Here is a 17880-nt window from a genome sequence, read left to right on the forward strand (position 1 = left end):
AGATTAATTGGCAACTCTTCTCAAACTTTCAATGATTAGATTTTATTTTTTCAACTGCTTCTTGTAGTTTCACCAGCTACAAAGAAATACGCACACTCCATAGAAAATACAAATGCTACTATTTTACTTGTAGTGTATTTCTTTCAGGAATCAAAAAGCAGTTTTCCAGCTTATTTCACCTTACCTAGTAAACTGTAATCACGACCAGGCCTGACTACTTGGTTTGAATGTGAATTTAAGTCCCCTACAAAGAATCCGTAACTCAATGTTCTTCTATCGGGATTAATGAGAAAAGCTTATTTGAGAGCAAATATGCATAAAGGAGGAATTAGATGCTCTGCACACACACAGACATACACATTCATATAGCTCTGAAAAGAATGATTGCAAAGAGCATCAGGGAAACATAAATGCAACCAAGCACACAGGCTGTAAATATAATTGAAAGAGTATCGCAAACTGGTCTGTGGTATATACAAGACAATAATCTATCTGTACATTTAAATACTTAGGAAAGAAAGATTTGAAGTAATAATAAATCAGTGACTGCCTTTCTCCCCTCCGATGCAGCACCTCCCGGTGCATTCTTCCCCTCTCTGCCTTAAAGTTTCTGGTTCTGATACCTTTACAGAAACCAAGTTTCTACAATAGGATTTTGCAATATGCTGGCCATAGATACCAAATTACCTAAACTACAGTGGTATTTCCATACACTCTATTTATTATTCTCTCTCTAAACCCTCTCCTGCAGGCCTGCCTACCTCAGGTTAGGAGGAACTGAATCCTTCCTCACCTCAAATCACCTTCAGGTGTCTGTAAAGGCTCTTCTCTTAATCTCTCCAGCCTGAATTTATTCATCTTTCCTCATTATCCCATTGCCTGCCACCTCTTTTCCTTTAAAACCTAACCAGCTAAGTACTCTCATCTTCCTTAGCCTCACTGGTTCTTATTATTTTTTCTCTTTCTTAGCTGAACAAAATCTCTTTTGTGATAAGCTTTTCTATGAAAGTTACAAATGAAACAAAACTGTGCTCTTACATTTTGAAAAATGCCCAATGAATACCTCATAAAAGTTAAGCAATCTTCAATCAGGTAAGGAATGACAGATGAAGCACAGAAAGATACGGGTGCTTTATAAGACAACATCTTATCTGGTTACTTGCACTGGAGAGTTAGAGGCAGATTAAATTGCATAGGATGCCACATGATGCACCTGCTGCCCATTTTTTTTTAAAGGGAAAACCCCCAAACTACATGTGACAATATGCACAATTTGAGTCAATGATGTAGCATTTAATTTGGCTAAATCATGTTGGGAAATGCAGGTGCATGGATGCTTGTATGCATGCAGCTTTTAGTGTGCTAGGCACTTACTTATATGAGCGTTACTAACAAAAGGATTTTAGCAGTAGAATAAAGGCTTTTCAGTGCCTAATCTCAGTGTGCACAGAAATAACTTCTGTTTAAATCAGTTAAGGCTGGATCAGACCACAGTGAAAGTTCACTGTAGGAAAACTTGCTACAAGAAAAACACCCACTTCAGCAAGACAATCAATTCTCACCTTAATGTATTCAATCTATATTAAAAACTAGTATTCCATGTGAACCTGAAAGACAAGTATTCCACATACATACTTACATAGATTGATACATACCTGTAGCTCTATCAAAAAGGATATGAATATCTCCTTCATCAACTCTGCAGGCAGAACTTTGCAACTGATCTTCCAGGTGCACCAATTTCTCACTTATTGCTTTACATTTTTCTCCCAGCTCTGCTGAAAATATGAAGAACTCCTACAAGAAGTTGGAAAAGAAAAGAAGCCATATTTTCTGCTGACTACAATTGTCTACATCAAATTTGCATCAAATTAAGGGGAAAATATTAGTAAGGGGAAATGATACTTTGCAGTGCTAAGACATTGCCTGAAAGCAAATTCCCATTAGAGAGACAAAAAGCTGTTACTGTACAATAAATAGGTGGTTTATGTGAAATGGAATAAACTTGTGGTCTCAGTCTATTTCTCAGCACAAAAAAAAGTCACGATCTCACTTTCAGCAGATGATTAAAGGGGTGTGAAGACTGAACTGCTCCCCCTCTTCCCTGTTGTCTCACCATAGCAGGGGAGGAAAATCTCATGCTGACTATGCCATTTAGGGCATAGTCAAACTGTTCATGTAAATATGATTTACACTGTTGGGCCATTTAAAAATTTAAAAGAGACACCACTTGTGGTATCTCTTATAAATACAAAACATACTTACTTTTTTGAGGAAAAATATGGTTAGAATACCTAGGGACTTTGTTCAACAGACCAGAGAAAATGCATCAAAGCCTTAAGAGATTACAAAATGAAACTACACTTTTTGTGTTATCATGAAATGCTTATTTTCAAGAGTAATGCTTCTCTACTTACTTACACAGATAAACTCTTTTTTTCTATTTTAAACTGAACATTTTAAACCAGTTGCAAAGTTCTTCCCCTAACATTTGCTGCACAATAGCATTTGTATCTTCATATTTTGTACTTTTTATTTCTTTGAGAAACAACCCAAAAAAGCAGAAAATACAGGAGGGGGAGAGAAAAAAAAAAAATCAATTTGGGCAGCACTGACACAAAGCCTCTCCTCTCCTTCCCAAGACATCATGAAACTGTCTACAGTGATTGATAAGGGGTACATGTAAGGAAATATAGTGCCAAGATGAAGTTCTGCTGGAGCCATGTTCACAAAAAAGGAGTCATTCATCTGCTGGAATACAGAAGAGTGGACTTTTTCTAGACCTAATCTATACACTCATCCATAAAGCCAGCTGCACATGTGGCCATATGCAATCTTGATAAAGATTTTCTCCTTTAAAAAAGTACTTGAAGTCCTTTGCAGTGATCTGTTGCTATGATAGCAGTCCATCAGGGGTTGCTTAAGAGAAATCAAACCTTCAAGCAAAGGCCTTCCAAAGAAATTGTGCTAATACTTATTGGAATGCTGCCCATTGTGAAACAATCTGATTTTTGGTAAACGCTTTCACCAGACTTCAGTTCTGTGCTACCCTTACGCTTCATGTCACACAGTACATACACAGAGTCAAGTGTCAGAAGAACTCTGCCTGCTGGCACATCCTCTGTTACAGCACAGAGCTTTGACCCTTCTGCTTTCCTAGGTCTTCTGCCAGACATGGCCATTCAGCAGACCACACGGGTATGCATCCAGCTGCTGCTTGAATCCTGGATGAGTGAGCTGGTTATGAAAGGTTATGTTGCAAACAGCCACAGCTTAGAGAAGCACAGTGTAAGAACCAGCTGGCTGAGTCCCTGACTGCATATGAGTCCCTAGCAGCCATCTTCAGAGTCAGTACCAAACATGAGAATCTATGACAGCACTCCACAGAATTTACAGACACAAAAGTGACCCAGTGTTTCAAAGATAAGAACAGGGGAGGAGAAGGTACACATTCTCACTACAGCAACTAGGAGTGTCCTTTTCTCAAGGCCAGGAACAGAAGACGAGTAACAAGTCTTCCATCCAGCTGCTAAATCATTGTTCAGCACACCAGCAGGACTCCGCATGCTATTAGGGAGTGGAATAACCCAGGCTATTTATATCAATAGAAAGCTTTTAGGGAACCATGCTGTGACATGCATGCAAGAACCCACAACAGTGGTCTAAGAGAACTTAGGTCTCAGGCCAGAAGAGTCAGTAAACTGCAAAACCGTAGTACTCTGAAAGCACATCTAAAATTCTGAGCATCTAGAGAAAGATCCAACTCAGAACACCGATTTTCTCTAACAGCTAATTACACCTAAGAAAAACAGGTCTTCACATAACCATCATCCCAAACACAAGAAAAACAAGTCAAAAATACTCAGTTTGTCCGTTAATTAAACGCTGTTATTCCTAAAATAAACTGTTCTGTGATCGTATGGCACTAAATATTGCTCTGACAGACAAAAGCCATAGGTGAAGCTTTCCAGACCAGCCTCTTTCTCAGACTGTGTACTCTGACAAAATGCATTAGTCCTGTACATATCCCGAGGAGCTGCTATGTCATAGTGACACATAAAAAGCTGATTCTTGCTCTTACAACATCAAGGTATTGAACGCTTTAGTGTGATCCAGCACTGCTTTCATTAAAAACTATTACCATATGAGATTTTGGATCACACTAATGCTGTCAAGGATGACACTTCTAGTCCCAACTTGAAATCATCAGTTACTACAGAGAGCAAAAAAAGAACAGTACATGTTACAGCACGCTCTTGAATACCTGTGCCATTCGGCATATTTAAATACAAAAAGCATTATAAAGATATGCATTACAGTAGGGATCCCTTTCTTTTTTAGTGTACTGTTGATGGCTTGAACATTTATCCAGATAATCTCTTAACCAATTAGCAGTATCATCAGTAGCTGTAAGAGAAGATCCATTTCCTCCACTTTAAAACTGCCCTTGCGTTTCCTGTCTCATACATGCAAATACTCAAGAGTTCACTGAGCAGCTAGTCTAAATGATAAGCACACTAGATGGATTTGCCCAGCCCTGCTGTGAAGATCCACTTTCCCTGTTTGCTGTGTCAGTGAACTTACAGGGCAAAATGGGCCTTTTAGACTAACCCCCTCACTGAACTTCAGGTGGGTTAAAAGATGCTGGAGACAGCATTTAGATACCTGGTTGGCAAAACAGGCTCCAAGCTGCAAGTGTGGCCTACCTCTGATGCACACAGACCCTGAAGATCCAAAATAAAATAAATATAACTACAGCCTGAAATCTAGTGTGCATAACTACATTATAAGTGGATAACTACACTTAATGGTGTACTGCTATATAATCTGATTTCATGTTTGACATTTTCTTTCCCCTTTTAAAATAAAACTTACAGCAAAGTAAAGTCCCAGGAAGGATGGTAGTAACTAACTCAGCAAACAAGACCTCCAAGGCTCTTGGACTTCAGGTGAATGCTAATTCTGTAGCAAAGGCATCTCATGGTGCTTCAAATCAGTACAAACCTGTATTGGGGATTCTAAGACTTGGTTAGTAGCTTCTAACTCACTGCAGTTCCAGGCAAGGACTTTATTGGTATACTGATATCACACTAAACGTGTTTAGAAATAAGAGACTGTAATTTTTATCACTGGCTTTAATTCCTTTGTCAACCAAATATTTAGATTCTCACTTAAAGTAAAACGTCCATTCTATCTCAGAAGAAAAACAACAGTGTAGTGCTCCTGAACGATCACATTTTGAGTATGTAATGAATTGTCTAAAAATATAACAAAAATCCCATTTACCCTGGAAATGAATATAAAATGAACAATGAGTACTAGGACAATGTGCTCAATGCAGATTTTTTACAAGAATAAGGGAAGCCAGGAAATCTGAGAACATAAAAATCAATCAAGCTTGTTTAGGTCTTTAAACACTTGAAACCCATTTAATCATATCTATAAGGCTATAGTTGCACTGCAGTGTAACTAAAATAACTTCATAAGGTAGGGGTTATATTCTATTAATCTTAAACTCCTAATAGGTATTTTGCAGCTTAATTCCTCTTTACTACAACAATAATCGTGTATGGATAAACTACTTTTTGCACCTACATGACACAGCTGCATTTTTAGTTGAAATGAGAAGTTCCTCCATGGTTTAGACAAGCATCATCCCTGAGGAACTTACTCACAAGCATCACATGAAAAATGCAGAAAGGTCATCATATGATTTTCCAGAACATGTATATATTGCCTTTCTTATTTTGGATTGGAAAGATGAGGTCATGCAGAGAACTCTAACTGAACAGGAGGAAGAGTTACAATAGGAAAAAAAATATACTGCTCTCAAAATATACAAGAATAATTCTAAAAATTCAACCAATTCCACAGCTTCTACCCCCAGGCCCTTGTTTGAGAAGAGTTCAATAAGCCAGAGACACAGATAGGAAAGATTTCTCTCAGCGCCGCTCACGCCTAGCAACGTCACTGGTAACATTTTTATTTGACATTTGTCTATGTAAGCAGGGAAAGAGCTATCGATGACACACAAACTATTCAGAACAGCTCCTGGTTGGAAAGTGGCACTTTACACTGATCAGCATCTCTGAGAGGAGAGTGGACTCTGCCTCCAGCTCAACACATTAATAAAATACAACTCATCCAAGCTTGTAGGTTATGTCAATGCTACAAGCTACTGTAAGATTTAAAAATACTTTGGTTATTTTTGTACTAACAGCACTTTCAGGAAGCAGATAGGAAAGACTGCAGGAGTCAGAAGAGAGCTGAGATGTAGTATTGCTTTATGGATTTTTCTGTGAATGGCTGACTGTAATCTCCCCACCCCCCTTAAGCAGGTGAAAACAGCACAAATGTGGGTGCAATTTGTTATTTTTTTAAGGTGAAATTCTTCTGTTTTCTCATGCAAAGTAAAAATTTTCATTCTGTCCCAGAGATGTGAGAGTCTGATGCAAGAAATGGGAGGAACAATGTTTCAGCTAATGCACAGCTGGAGCAACAGCATCTGAATTAAGGGCAGAGGAAAGGGCTTCCACTTTAGTCTTCTGCATTCCATTTTACCCTTTTACAAATCATTTTAGTCACCTGTGAGCAACAGCTCCTTGACAGAATTACTCAAGGAAACCGTTTGATCAGCTTTTCCAGTGCAAACATCTTCCACCCTCTCTTGGATCTAGTTCAGCAATTTTACATGGAAGAATCAGTATTGTAGTAGCTAGATTAAGCTAACTCTATTAGAGACTCTATTAGGGATTAGAGCCACCATTAGAGTCTGTGGTGGTTTTGCTGAGAAGCAAGATTCCCCGATATATCCTTAAAATTAATTCTTCTTACAAGAGGAATTTTTGTAAAAAGGTGCTGCCTTACTTCCAACTAACAATATCATAACCCCAGTAAGATAAAAGCCCTAGATGACCTTCTGCAGAATATTAAAGCCTCAAAGATTAGGAGGTTTACAAAGCATAAATCCTATCTCTCCTACAATCGTTAAAATAATTCAAAATAACAACTACAAAAAGTTGGCCTTGCAGATACTTCACACTATGGCACAAGGTTTAGAACAAGTGACTTATCGCTGGCAGCAGTGCCGCATTACCCTCACCCCTTTGCAGAAGTTAATGTAAACCGTGAGCACCTGAATCTCCAGAACATCAGGCCAGGGCACCTCTTAAATCATTTCTAGAAACAAAAATGCAACCATCCATCTGTTTGTCCTGCACAAGCAGATGCTTCAGTCACATGCAAGCTAAGCACACAGGCTTTCAGATAGTGAGTTACGCTGCCACAGACTGTCCAAAGTGCAGGTGGAGGCAGGACATTTGTCCCTGCATTGTGGGCACTTTGCTGGGCAGGCCTAATCTCTTACTCTGAAAATAAGACACGTAACTCATTACCAGCACCATTAAGGTGACTGGCAAGGCTGATGAGGAAGCAGCCAGGGAGCACCAATGCCTGCTCTGTGTCTTGCAGCACTCTTAAGCCCACTGTAACTCTCCTCAGCCGCCGTCTGTCTACACAGCTCTCAGCAGCTGACAGAACAGAGCCTGCTCCAGGGCTTAACTGCCCTTGGACCGAGCAAATCTTCCTACTGCAAATTTCCCTTGCTACAAACCAAGATGGCCACATTTCATTTTATCTTTCTTCATCACACAATGATAACGAACCAGTTGTCCTCTACATAATTATTTTTTATGCAACTGAAGCCTTTGACTTTCAACCAGATCAGGATTTCTAAACCTTTTATTTCTGTTGCTTTCCTTCAGTGTGTTCCTGTCTTCTACAGTGAGGTGCCCAGACCAGTAGTCCTCTGGAGTCTTTGACATTCTCAGCTAAGCACAGTAATTATTTCTGTCTTACAACTGACATTCCCATTAATGAGGCTGCAAATGACATTTGCCCTTTCTCAGATGACGGTAATGAATCCCACTAGCTGTAGTCCACTATAATCTTAGCTTCTGCAGTATTGTCATCTTAACTGCTATTTACCACGTGTATACATAAATCCAACTTTTTTCTTCCTCAAATGCAATTTGCACCTGTCTTTTAACACATCCCATCTTATTGATTTCAGGCTATTCTTTCAATCTATCAAGAACATTTTGAATTCTAATCCTAACTGAAATTATGTTGACTGGCACAAACTCCTGGCCTGCCTCCTTTTTAAAGGCAAATACCAAGTCTGCCTTTTACTGATCCCCTGAGACTTCAAGCTTCCTCCAGGAGTTTTCAAAGAGGTTTGTTAATGGTTTGGAGATTGCTTCTCTTGGCTCCTGTGCACTCAGAAGAAATTTCATCAGTCTAGCCTGACTTGAATACATCTTACTTGCCTTAGGATCCTTTTCTGTTTTCAGTTCTTGCTACCTTGAAGTGAATATTAAGAGCACTGCATTATGGACATAGTTTATCACTTTTAGAAAGACCAAAAGCAAAGAAAATAAGGAATAGGAAAAAATACTTTTGCCATCTGCTCTCATTTCAGTATTTTCTCATTCACTTTTATTACTAGAAGACACGCATGCTTTCTCTCACCTACCCCTTACATACAGCTTATTCCTGAACTCCCTTGACATTTTGCATGTCTTTTATTTACAATACCTTAGTACATTCAAGGGTCTTGCTGATGCACTCTTACAATGTGCAGCAGTACACATTTAGGCTCATTTTTATCCTTTCCCTTGCAAAATTCTTTTGGACCACTGAAGAGTTGCTGACACAGATACATAGATTGTTACCGTTTGCTTTTTTCTGCCCCAAAAGGAGGTGGTGCTGTATTATAGACACAATGTCTTCTGGAGGTTATCAAAGATCATCTGCTGATTCCTCATCTTACAGAAACTCTACCTGTCTTTTCTCAGAAGAGGGACCAAGGCTCTTTCCCAATTACTTTTGCTCTTATTACCTCTCACTTACAGACTGCTAGCTTGTTCCATCAGTCTATGTTTTTTTTATATATATATATATATATTTAGAAGACTGCAGCACTACAACACATTCCTCAGTTTCTCATATGCAACAATTCAGGCATAAAGCTTTCCAGACTGCTGTTTTGCAACTATGTCCTACCTCCACCCCATCACCACATGCTTTTCCCACATTCCCTTTGCTTGCACTGATCGCCTTCCCTCAACCATAGGGATATACCACCACATGGGAGTGTTAAATGACACATCAAAATTACAGCCCGATGCTGGCAATCCTTCCCCTCATCTTCCATTACAGCAGTGGAGGAATGTCCTTGGAAAAGCATCTACATAGGAATAGAGGTTTCCACTGCCTTCCAGCACCCTGCTGTGGTCTGGGTGACAGCCATTCTCATCTCTAGTAGACTGAAGATCTTCCCTGAGTGCAGATTCCCTAAAATGCAAATTTCCTAAACACTACTGCACTGACTCATTTCATTAAACTGGGACAACTCCTGCTCCTGCTGTGGGAGGATGAGGCTATTTACTGACTTATCAATAAAAGTTCACAGTGGACCAGGACTTGGAAAAGAAACAAAAGCACCAAACTGTTTTCTAGTGTCCACACCCTGGTGTGCTAGGAGTCAGCACAGCTGGGTATCACTTACAGGTGGTTTCTAGTATTGTTCACTCCCATCTCTGATCCTGAGTCACTAAGATGCAAGAATCTGAAATGACTAACAGGGTGCTCTCCTGCAGGCAGCAGGGAGACTGACAACAGTGGATTAGGGGACCAGAGTATCAAAGAAGCATTTAGGCAAAGCCCTGACATGGTAAATGGTGCTGACAGTTTCAGAGAGCTGTCTACAAGTCAGCATCAATCCAGCTGTGGCAGTGTGGTAGGGCCTGGCTTTTTAGTAAATTTCCATTTCCTTTATTTGAATCATTGCTCTCTATTCTCTTGATGCAGTTTTTCCCCCTCAAAATTTAAAACCGGCAAAGTTTCTCTGCCTGTGAGGACTCTGACGTATTAAACTGTTAGTGAATACTTCTGCAGTGGCAGCCCTCTGTGCCTGTGAGCCCTGGTGCATGTGTAAACCCAGAACACACATCACACGTGCTCTGGGCACATCTCCTGTTAAGCAAAGGAACAACTTCAGCCAAGGGCTGGGTTCTACTACAGCTTTCAGTACAGGTCACTGCTGGACACAAACATGCAGTTGTACTCTCATTTGCTTTGGTCCAGACCATATGGGAATGTTTAATTTCCAGCTGTCCTGGCAGCTGCCACTTCCAATGTGCCCTCGGTGTTTTGCCCCACTGGCAGTAGAGCTTTTTGCTATCTTATCCTGTGGGACTAACTGCTCCTATTTCAGGTCATCTGTGGATACAAGCACCTGCACAGTTTTGCTTTAATTCACAACAAAGTTCAACAATAAGAAAGGCTATCTGCATATTCTACAAAGTTCACCTTCACTCTAAAGGCTTCCTGGTTTTATTAATGCTGAATCCACACACAGCCAAGCAGTTTATCCTAGGTGTGCTCTCACGTCACAGTCTCCTTGTATGCAAGGTCAGCAATCCGAGTTTGGTCTTGCAGTTAGATTATCTTTCCTGGAGCATTCCAGTTGCTCCACAGATTTCGGATTCATGGTAACTCTGAGGAGTTATCCCAACTGCAGTTTTTATTTATTTAGTATTCCTTGGCTGAGCACTTGCCACTTGTACTTTACATGTGGTATATATGCTGTTATGGAAGGTGACTGGGGGTTACTCACCTGTGTAATTAATTTTCTGGCTGGACACAATGCTTGCATACTGTATTTCCTTAATATGTAAGTTGCAACCCAAGGCATACCAATAAAAAAACCAGACCAGACTGAATTAGTACAGCTCTTAGAATCAGTATAACTCTCCTTACACATCTATTATCTAAGCTTTTAGTTTGTGTGTAGACCGATTTTCCCTCATCACTTTTAGCAAATGCATCTCCTGCTACTCAATTATCCTAGACTTCATTAAACATATAGACTAGGACCTGATGTCTTTTTAGTTATGAAAAGAGTAAAAAAAATGACAACATCCAGTATTTTATTCAGATGAAATTCCTATTACCCACTGTGCCTAACAAGCCACAAAGATGATCACAGGGCTGGAGCACCTGTCCTACAAAGACAGTCTGAGAGAGCTGGTCTTGCTCAGCCTGGAGAAGAGAAGGCTCTGGGGAGACCTTAGGGCAGCATCCAGTGTCTAACGGGGGTCTACAGGAAATCTGGAGAGGTAGTTTGTACAAAGGCATGTAGTGACAGGAGAAGGGCGAATGGCTTTAAGCTGGAAAACGGTAGTTTAAGATTAAGCTATAAGGAAGAAATTCTTCACTATGAGAGTGGTGAGGCACTGGCACAGGTTGCCCAGAGAAGCTGTGGCTGCCCCATCCCTGCCAGTGTTCAAGGCCAGGCTGGATAGGGCTTTGAGCAACCTGGAAGATGTCCCTGCCTGTGGCATGGGATTGGAATCAGATGATCTGTAAGGTCCCTTCCAACCCAAACCATTCTATAATTTTATAAGTGTCATTAGTTCTGAGGCCCAGAAAAGTCCATACAATACCACTACACTGTCTAGAAAACACTTACCTCAGATAAACGACCCTCTGCTCCAAATGAAACATCTTCTGTAACCTGTTAGAGACAAAATTATTAAGTATACGGTAGATAAATGCTATATAAACAGTAAAATTTCAATGGAACTTACAAAAACCATATAGCACATTAAAAAATTATATAAGGAGAACAATTACGTCATTTTCTTTCACAAACATGAAACATTTCAATTACATTTATAATGGAACATTTGTAGCCACCCAATATTTAAAGCTAGATTTGAGTACATTTTACTAAAGCCTGCCTTTGGCTTCACAGTTAAAACCCACAAGGAATACAGCCTCTAATGCTGAAGGACTAACTACAGATTAAACCAAACTTTTCTATCAAGCTTTTATGGATCTATACACTATTCAGGAGTCTACAAGAATTTTCTGGCACAAACCCTGTAAGTGACTTCGGGCAGGACATACAAGAGACCCCACTGACGATTTGTATTGTTAACGCATGCTAACTATAGTCAATTCCTCTTTCAAAAATTGCTTCATCTGTGAAGTCTGTAAGAAATTAGCCAAAAATTTATCAATGGCTGAGGAGCAAAGAAATTTGATGTTAATGTTATTGTATAATCATTAATTCTTATCACATATAACAGTATTGATAATCTTGCAATAAGCTGAGATAGGGCTATTGCTTTGGTAGGAAAACAGTATCACAGATATGTACATATATATAATAAAGTGCAAAATCATTACTCTGCTATAAGATCATTATTATTGCTAGGTACTCTTTTTCAGTAATCTATCTGAAAAGAGATTGCTTAGATTTCTTTTTCCTGTAATACTGATTTTTTAATTACATTTTTACTGCAAAATGCACATAAGCATTAAGGTTACCGAGATGCTAATGAGGTAGTATTTTTACCAGTGGATACTGCATATCAGGATCAGACGCCACTCAGGGGCATCATACTGCACAACAACACATGTGACTGTACAACGATGATCTGACCCTTGTGTACAAGCCAGCTGCCTGTTGCAGCAGAAACCCTTTCCAGCTTGGATCAATACAAAAAACCACTCAAACATTGACTTTCAGTGATGCTTAATGCTGACATTTAAAATGAAGATTAACGTTTCTGAATTATTTTTGCAGCTCTACAAATACAATGTTTAATTAAAACTCAAACGAATGCCAGTTTATTTAGCCTTCTAGAGGCTTTGTCCTTTACACATTGAACATTTGCCTCCTGGAGCACAGGCTATCTCAATGCACAGTAATGAGTTACAGCCTGCTGACAGAGGCTTTCTTGGTGCTTGCTATCATTACATTCTGAAAAATGTAATGTCATATCCTGTGATGATCTCTTTTTAATGACAGACACCACATTAAATATTACTATCCTTTCACAATTGTCCACTTCGTATCACTTAGAACATTCAATATCTTAAAAACAGTGAGCCACATGAAGGCTTTACAATTACAGAACATCTTCCCAACACCAGAGTGCTCTACAGAAGATCTCAAAACATTGTCCCAGATGGCAAAACTGCATTATGGAGAGGTGGGGAAAAGACAGCAGCCCTTACTCTTACCTCTGCTCCCTGCTTCTTTTATGGTGAAAATGTGAGAAATGATCTACAAAGAATTCTGACAGGATAACTACCAAAAATGCTGACTTACAAAAGGTAACACTACTGAATTTTGGTTTTTACCTTGTAACTTTAATCACCTCAATTTTCTTGAAATCTAGTAGGTGTTTCTTTCCTTCATAGTGATTAAGAGGGAGCACTGCACAGCATGACAGATAGCAGAAGAAGAAGAAAAAAGGATAGGTCAGGAACTCAAGCCTGCAGGTGCACACATACTCATGTTCATCAAGATATTTGGCGTTAGGGAGGTCCCAGCACACACACACACACACACTCCATTTATTAGTTATCTGTTTCTGGTGTTATAACAAGGTTTTGCTTACACATACATTATCAACAAGCAAGAAAAGTAAAGCAACATATCCTAAGGAGTGGTAAAAGCAGGAGCTAATCTCTGAAGAGAAATTAAAGGTTACTGTATATTTTTAAAATCATCCAGATATATATCTTAATGTATAATAATGATCATAACAACTCTGATCTCACTCACGTCACCTGCGCAAAATAACTTTCAGTCAGTTTAAAAGTATGGAAAAATTCTGGGATGAAAACAAAAATCAAGCCAAATTAGTCATAAAAAGACAAGCTATAACTGCAGTGATGGGGCACCATAATTTCATTAAGATAGCTACCAGCTAGAGAGTATACACGTATATGGAAATTCAAGAAGCAGTATCAAATACATCAGACAATGAGCTGACTTGCACGTGGCTGAAGCCAGTAATAAAGTCTATCATTTTCTTCAACATATTTTTTAAATACTTGAACTTAATGAATTACCTGTATGAGAGGAGTACATCTTAATTTTTAAGTAACTAAGAGTGCTCCATGGGATGATTTTTGCTGGCCTCACTTTATTTATTTTTGAATTAGTAACAATGGGTTCAACAAGCTGAGATGCCCAAGCATGCGACTGCCTTCCCTGGTTAACCATTATAAAGGAAATTTGATTTACCGGATTATTTTGGGATGCTATAGTCTACACAACTGAGGAAAAGAAATTCTGTACTGTCTTAGAGAACACAGTTATGAAGACTATAAAATAACTGTTGACAGTTAATAAACCTGTGCCTCACACATGACACTGAAATATTTGAACTTTCAAAGAATTTATACCTTACATATTTTATAACAGAACATGTCATATTTTATGATCTAGTGGGGATATTTAATTAAAAATGAAAGATACTCCCTCTGCAATACCTAAGGATCTAAGTGAAGGGTGCTTTCAACTCATCTACTTTGCTTTTCTTATTACCACGTTTCTTGCTTGTTTCTTTGTTTTCTAATGAAACCTATGCAGTGAAACACAGTTCTATGCGAGGAAACTATATTTATAGTGTACATCAACAAAACCAGCATCCAATCCACAGCAATGCTTAGCCAGATATGACATGATAAATAACTGGAGAGCTTCATTTACAGCATTTCACCATAAAGTAAATCAATCACTTTGGAAAATAATAGACCTTCCAAGGCATATAGGCACATATGCCATAATTACCCTTTTCTATACTGTTTTGAAGCAAGAAATTCAATAACCTGTAAATACAAAGAATGCCACTGTTTCATTCTGCTTCAGTGACCAAGAGCACTTTCTAGAAATTCCCCAATGGGGAACATAAGTAACACAGTTGAAGAGAATAGTCATTTTAGAAACATGGCAACCACATCAAGCTACTTCTCACAGAGGGACAGGGCATCCTTCTTAAATAATATCAAACAAATACATGCTTTTCTACTAGGTATCCCCACTTACTGTAAATGGCTACAAAAAGGTTCATTACTAATGGGTAACAGTAAGTTTTTCTATGAAAGACATATGAATGACTATATTTAGAGGCTAAAAGCCACACCACTGTTGCTTTGTGGGGTTTTTTTTTGGCCACAAACAAAATTATTTTTAAATAAAAACAATGCCATACCCTAGGCCAGACCACTTAAATGCTCCGGAAGTGGTTTATCTTTCAACTAAGTCCATTTACACACCAAGAGAGATCCTGTCTTGCACTTCAACATGTTCAAAACTGGAAGTTAGAATGATTTGTGTGAGGGTTTTGTTTGCTTTTATATTCTGCCCTGTGATGAACTATGCTATTGCTCTTTTCCAAAAGTTTAGATACTGCCTGTCACTCATACTGAGATCCTACCAGCTTTACTATCTAAAGTGTACTTGTCTGCGTAAAATTACTAAACACCAGAACAAGTTAAAAAATCCTAGCTCCTGAAAGTATAAAAGCAGACCAACCCTAACTCCAGAACCAGAAGATAGTCTATACGTTGGAGTTGTTTATGGTACAGTCATCACTGATATATAACTTTGCCTCTTTGATCAAAGCTGTAGGCAGCACTGAAGCAGAGGAAGGCTGCTCGACTGAGCTGTGAAATACAGCTGTGCTGCTCAACTCCTTGTAAAAGCTGGAAAATGAACAGTCTTATACTAACAAAACTGCTTCTTTTTTTCTGTCAAGTTTGTCAGTCCTAGGAGCACTGTGGAAACAGAGGCAGGAATACTGATGGGCATTTTCATGTTTATATTTGTACATTAGCTTCTGAATGGATTTTGGCATGTTCTCAAAACAGAGTTTGTTCAGGGTACCAGGACAAGCCATATCCCAGGCAAAGGCATTTATACCACAAAGTTTAAGCACTTAGATGAAATGCTGGAGTTTGGAGGTAGTCTCCCAAAGTTCCCTCTGTGGTTGACAAAGGCAGAGGGAAGTTACCAAAAAGCAAGTTCAAAAAGAAGAGCTTAATGGAAGCACTGCAGGTATGCTTTCCTCTTCCGTTAAACATATGGGGAACCTGTCTGTCTTGAGTCCTGCACATCTCTCCAGAATCAGAAGTCACCTCACTTCAGCTGCCTAGATGTCATTTTACGATAGCAATGCTGATTTCCAGGCAAACGATCTGGAATTGCAGAGGTGAAATAGGCAATCATCTACAGTACAAATCTCAAGAGTACTACACAAACAGTCACAAACCCCAACACCACCCCCACCCCAAGATTCTCAGCTGTGCTTCTGAAAGGGGAATGCAGCTTTCCATACCAACAGAACTCTTGTTACTTCATCAGACTCATCAGGAATACAATAAGAAGGGGTTGGGGGGGGGGGGGGGGGGGGGTGCAAATCAAAGTCACAGCTGTTCCTCTCCAATAAAAATGCTGTCTATGTGGAATCAGCCCATAAACCATTTTCCCTAGGAAAAGGCTGCAAGCACTCTTGAAGCCCACACCAAGAATTTTACAAATGAGAAGTTTTTACAGTAAGGTAAGGGCCTGCTTTCCACTAAGTTTTAGCCAATATAAATGCAAAATTAGGCATCAGCTTTCAATGTAACACATGGTTCAACGGCTCATAACAAGAGGTGTAATTAAGCACACTTTCAGTTTTTGTCAGTGAAATTCCAAGATAATAAAACTGACAACTCGTGTTGGAGGGTCTTTTTGTCACAGTGGTGCTGTTGGGCTGATGAAGCTTATTAACAGCTTCTTTGCCTTGGCAGTGCAGTTAAGATTATTAGGTAGCTGTATATTTTTTTGAGCATGGATGGCATTCCAAAACAGAACGTGAAAACTTAGAAATTTGTCAAACCATTTATGTTTTATGACTTTTTTCCTTGTTTTGATACTTGTTGGATGCTGGAAGCCTACCAGCCATCTGAGCTAGGAAACCTTTGACCATTTCACTAGGGGAGGGAAACTTGTTCTCCCCCCCATTTCAGCTAACATACATCCAGGCTAACAAGTCAGTAGAACTAACTCAGCTCTGACACTCATCAATGAGATGAGGAACAGCTGACAGCTTGTGTTAAATACTTAATTGTTTTTCCTTTAAGTCCTGATGTACATTCTGTACTTATTGTCTGCATAATTTCCACATTTTAAAAAGACTGTGAAAAGAAAAAGGGTTGAAGGGCTTCTGAGAAGCTAGTAAGCTATTTTATTCATGTCCCAGATTGGAGGTCAGATATTAAATTCATACTTAACCTGCCCCTCTGACCCGTCACCCAGATTCAACTCCTCCTCTCAGAAAGAAAACTAGCAGTTTGAAATACAGCTGTAGAATATTTCAGATACCTCTTCTAGCTCACTGTGCTTGGGGCAGGGAACAGAGCCCCACTCTATGCCCTTTGGAAAGTGACCTTCTTTTCTTTTCTCAGAATCAGATGGGCCATCAGCAGTCATCTCCATCTCATCCATTTGGTTCTCCTCTTGCTCGAAACCACAGCAACTCGTTCCTTTCAGTTGAAAACCTCGGATCAACAGCTGACAGGCCTCCAAGTCAGCTTCCCACACTCTTTGGAGCAGCTGGCTCCCACAGCTGAAATAAAAGCCAAAAGAAAATAAAACTGCAGTTCAGGGAGAATAGTTGCTATTTCAAGAAACTTTTGGGGTGAGTGCTTATTATTAGTTAGGAAAATAAAAACAACAAAAGAACAACAGCAGCTCAAATGCTTCCACAGAGATAACACAAGTGATTTAAAACTGAAAAGCAGTAAAATTGTGGCCCTATTACAAAGCCAATACCATAAAAAAAAATCCCTTTGTGCTAAGATGTTGCTTCCAACTGTATGTTGTACACTGGCTATATGTGTCCTTCTCTGGATCAGACCAAAGACCAGGGTCCTGTGATCACAACCAGAGCTTCATTCATCCTACTGGATATACAGGCTCGTCACCCTAAAGGCAGTCATGTGGTTTTCCAAGATTTGATGTAGAACATC

At 39.3% G+C, this 17880-nt stretch overlaps 1 protein-coding gene across 3 annotated transcripts in view; it reads right to left on the reverse strand.

Moving 5' to 3' along the window:
- The window catches only part of DISC1 (DISC1 scaffold protein), a 202941-nt gene that overhangs the window by 11317 nt on the left and 173744 nt on the right, over window positions 1-17880 (reverse strand). The window contains exons 11-14 of one of the 3 annotated variants that reach the window (XR_009969083.1): window positions 17234-17477; window positions 13216-13291; window positions 11534-11578; window positions 1706-1797 (exon numbers count right to left, since the gene is read on the reverse strand). Coding sequence is in view for 2 of the 3 variants with exons in the window: in XM_062641772.1 (XP_062497756.1) it covers window positions 1640-1797; window positions 11534-11578; window positions 17234-17477 (447 nt within the window). In the remaining variant the exon portion in view is untranslated. Of the gene's footprint in view, window positions 1-1639; window positions 1798-11533; window positions 11579-13215; window positions 13292-17233; window positions 17478-17880 lie in introns of those variants that run through there. The other 2 variants (XM_062641772.1, XM_062641771.1) reach the window with 2 other exon arrangements.

The sequence above is a fragment of the Pezoporus occidentalis genome, unplaced genomic scaffold (genome assembly GCF_034315485.1).
Source record: "Pezoporus occidentalis ecotype Australia unplaced genomic scaffold, CSIRO_AGI_Poc_V1 ctg7, whole genome shotgun sequence".
NCBI classification, from domain to species: Eukaryota; Metazoa; Chordata; class Aves; order Psittaciformes; family Psittacidae; genus Pezoporus; species Pezoporus occidentalis.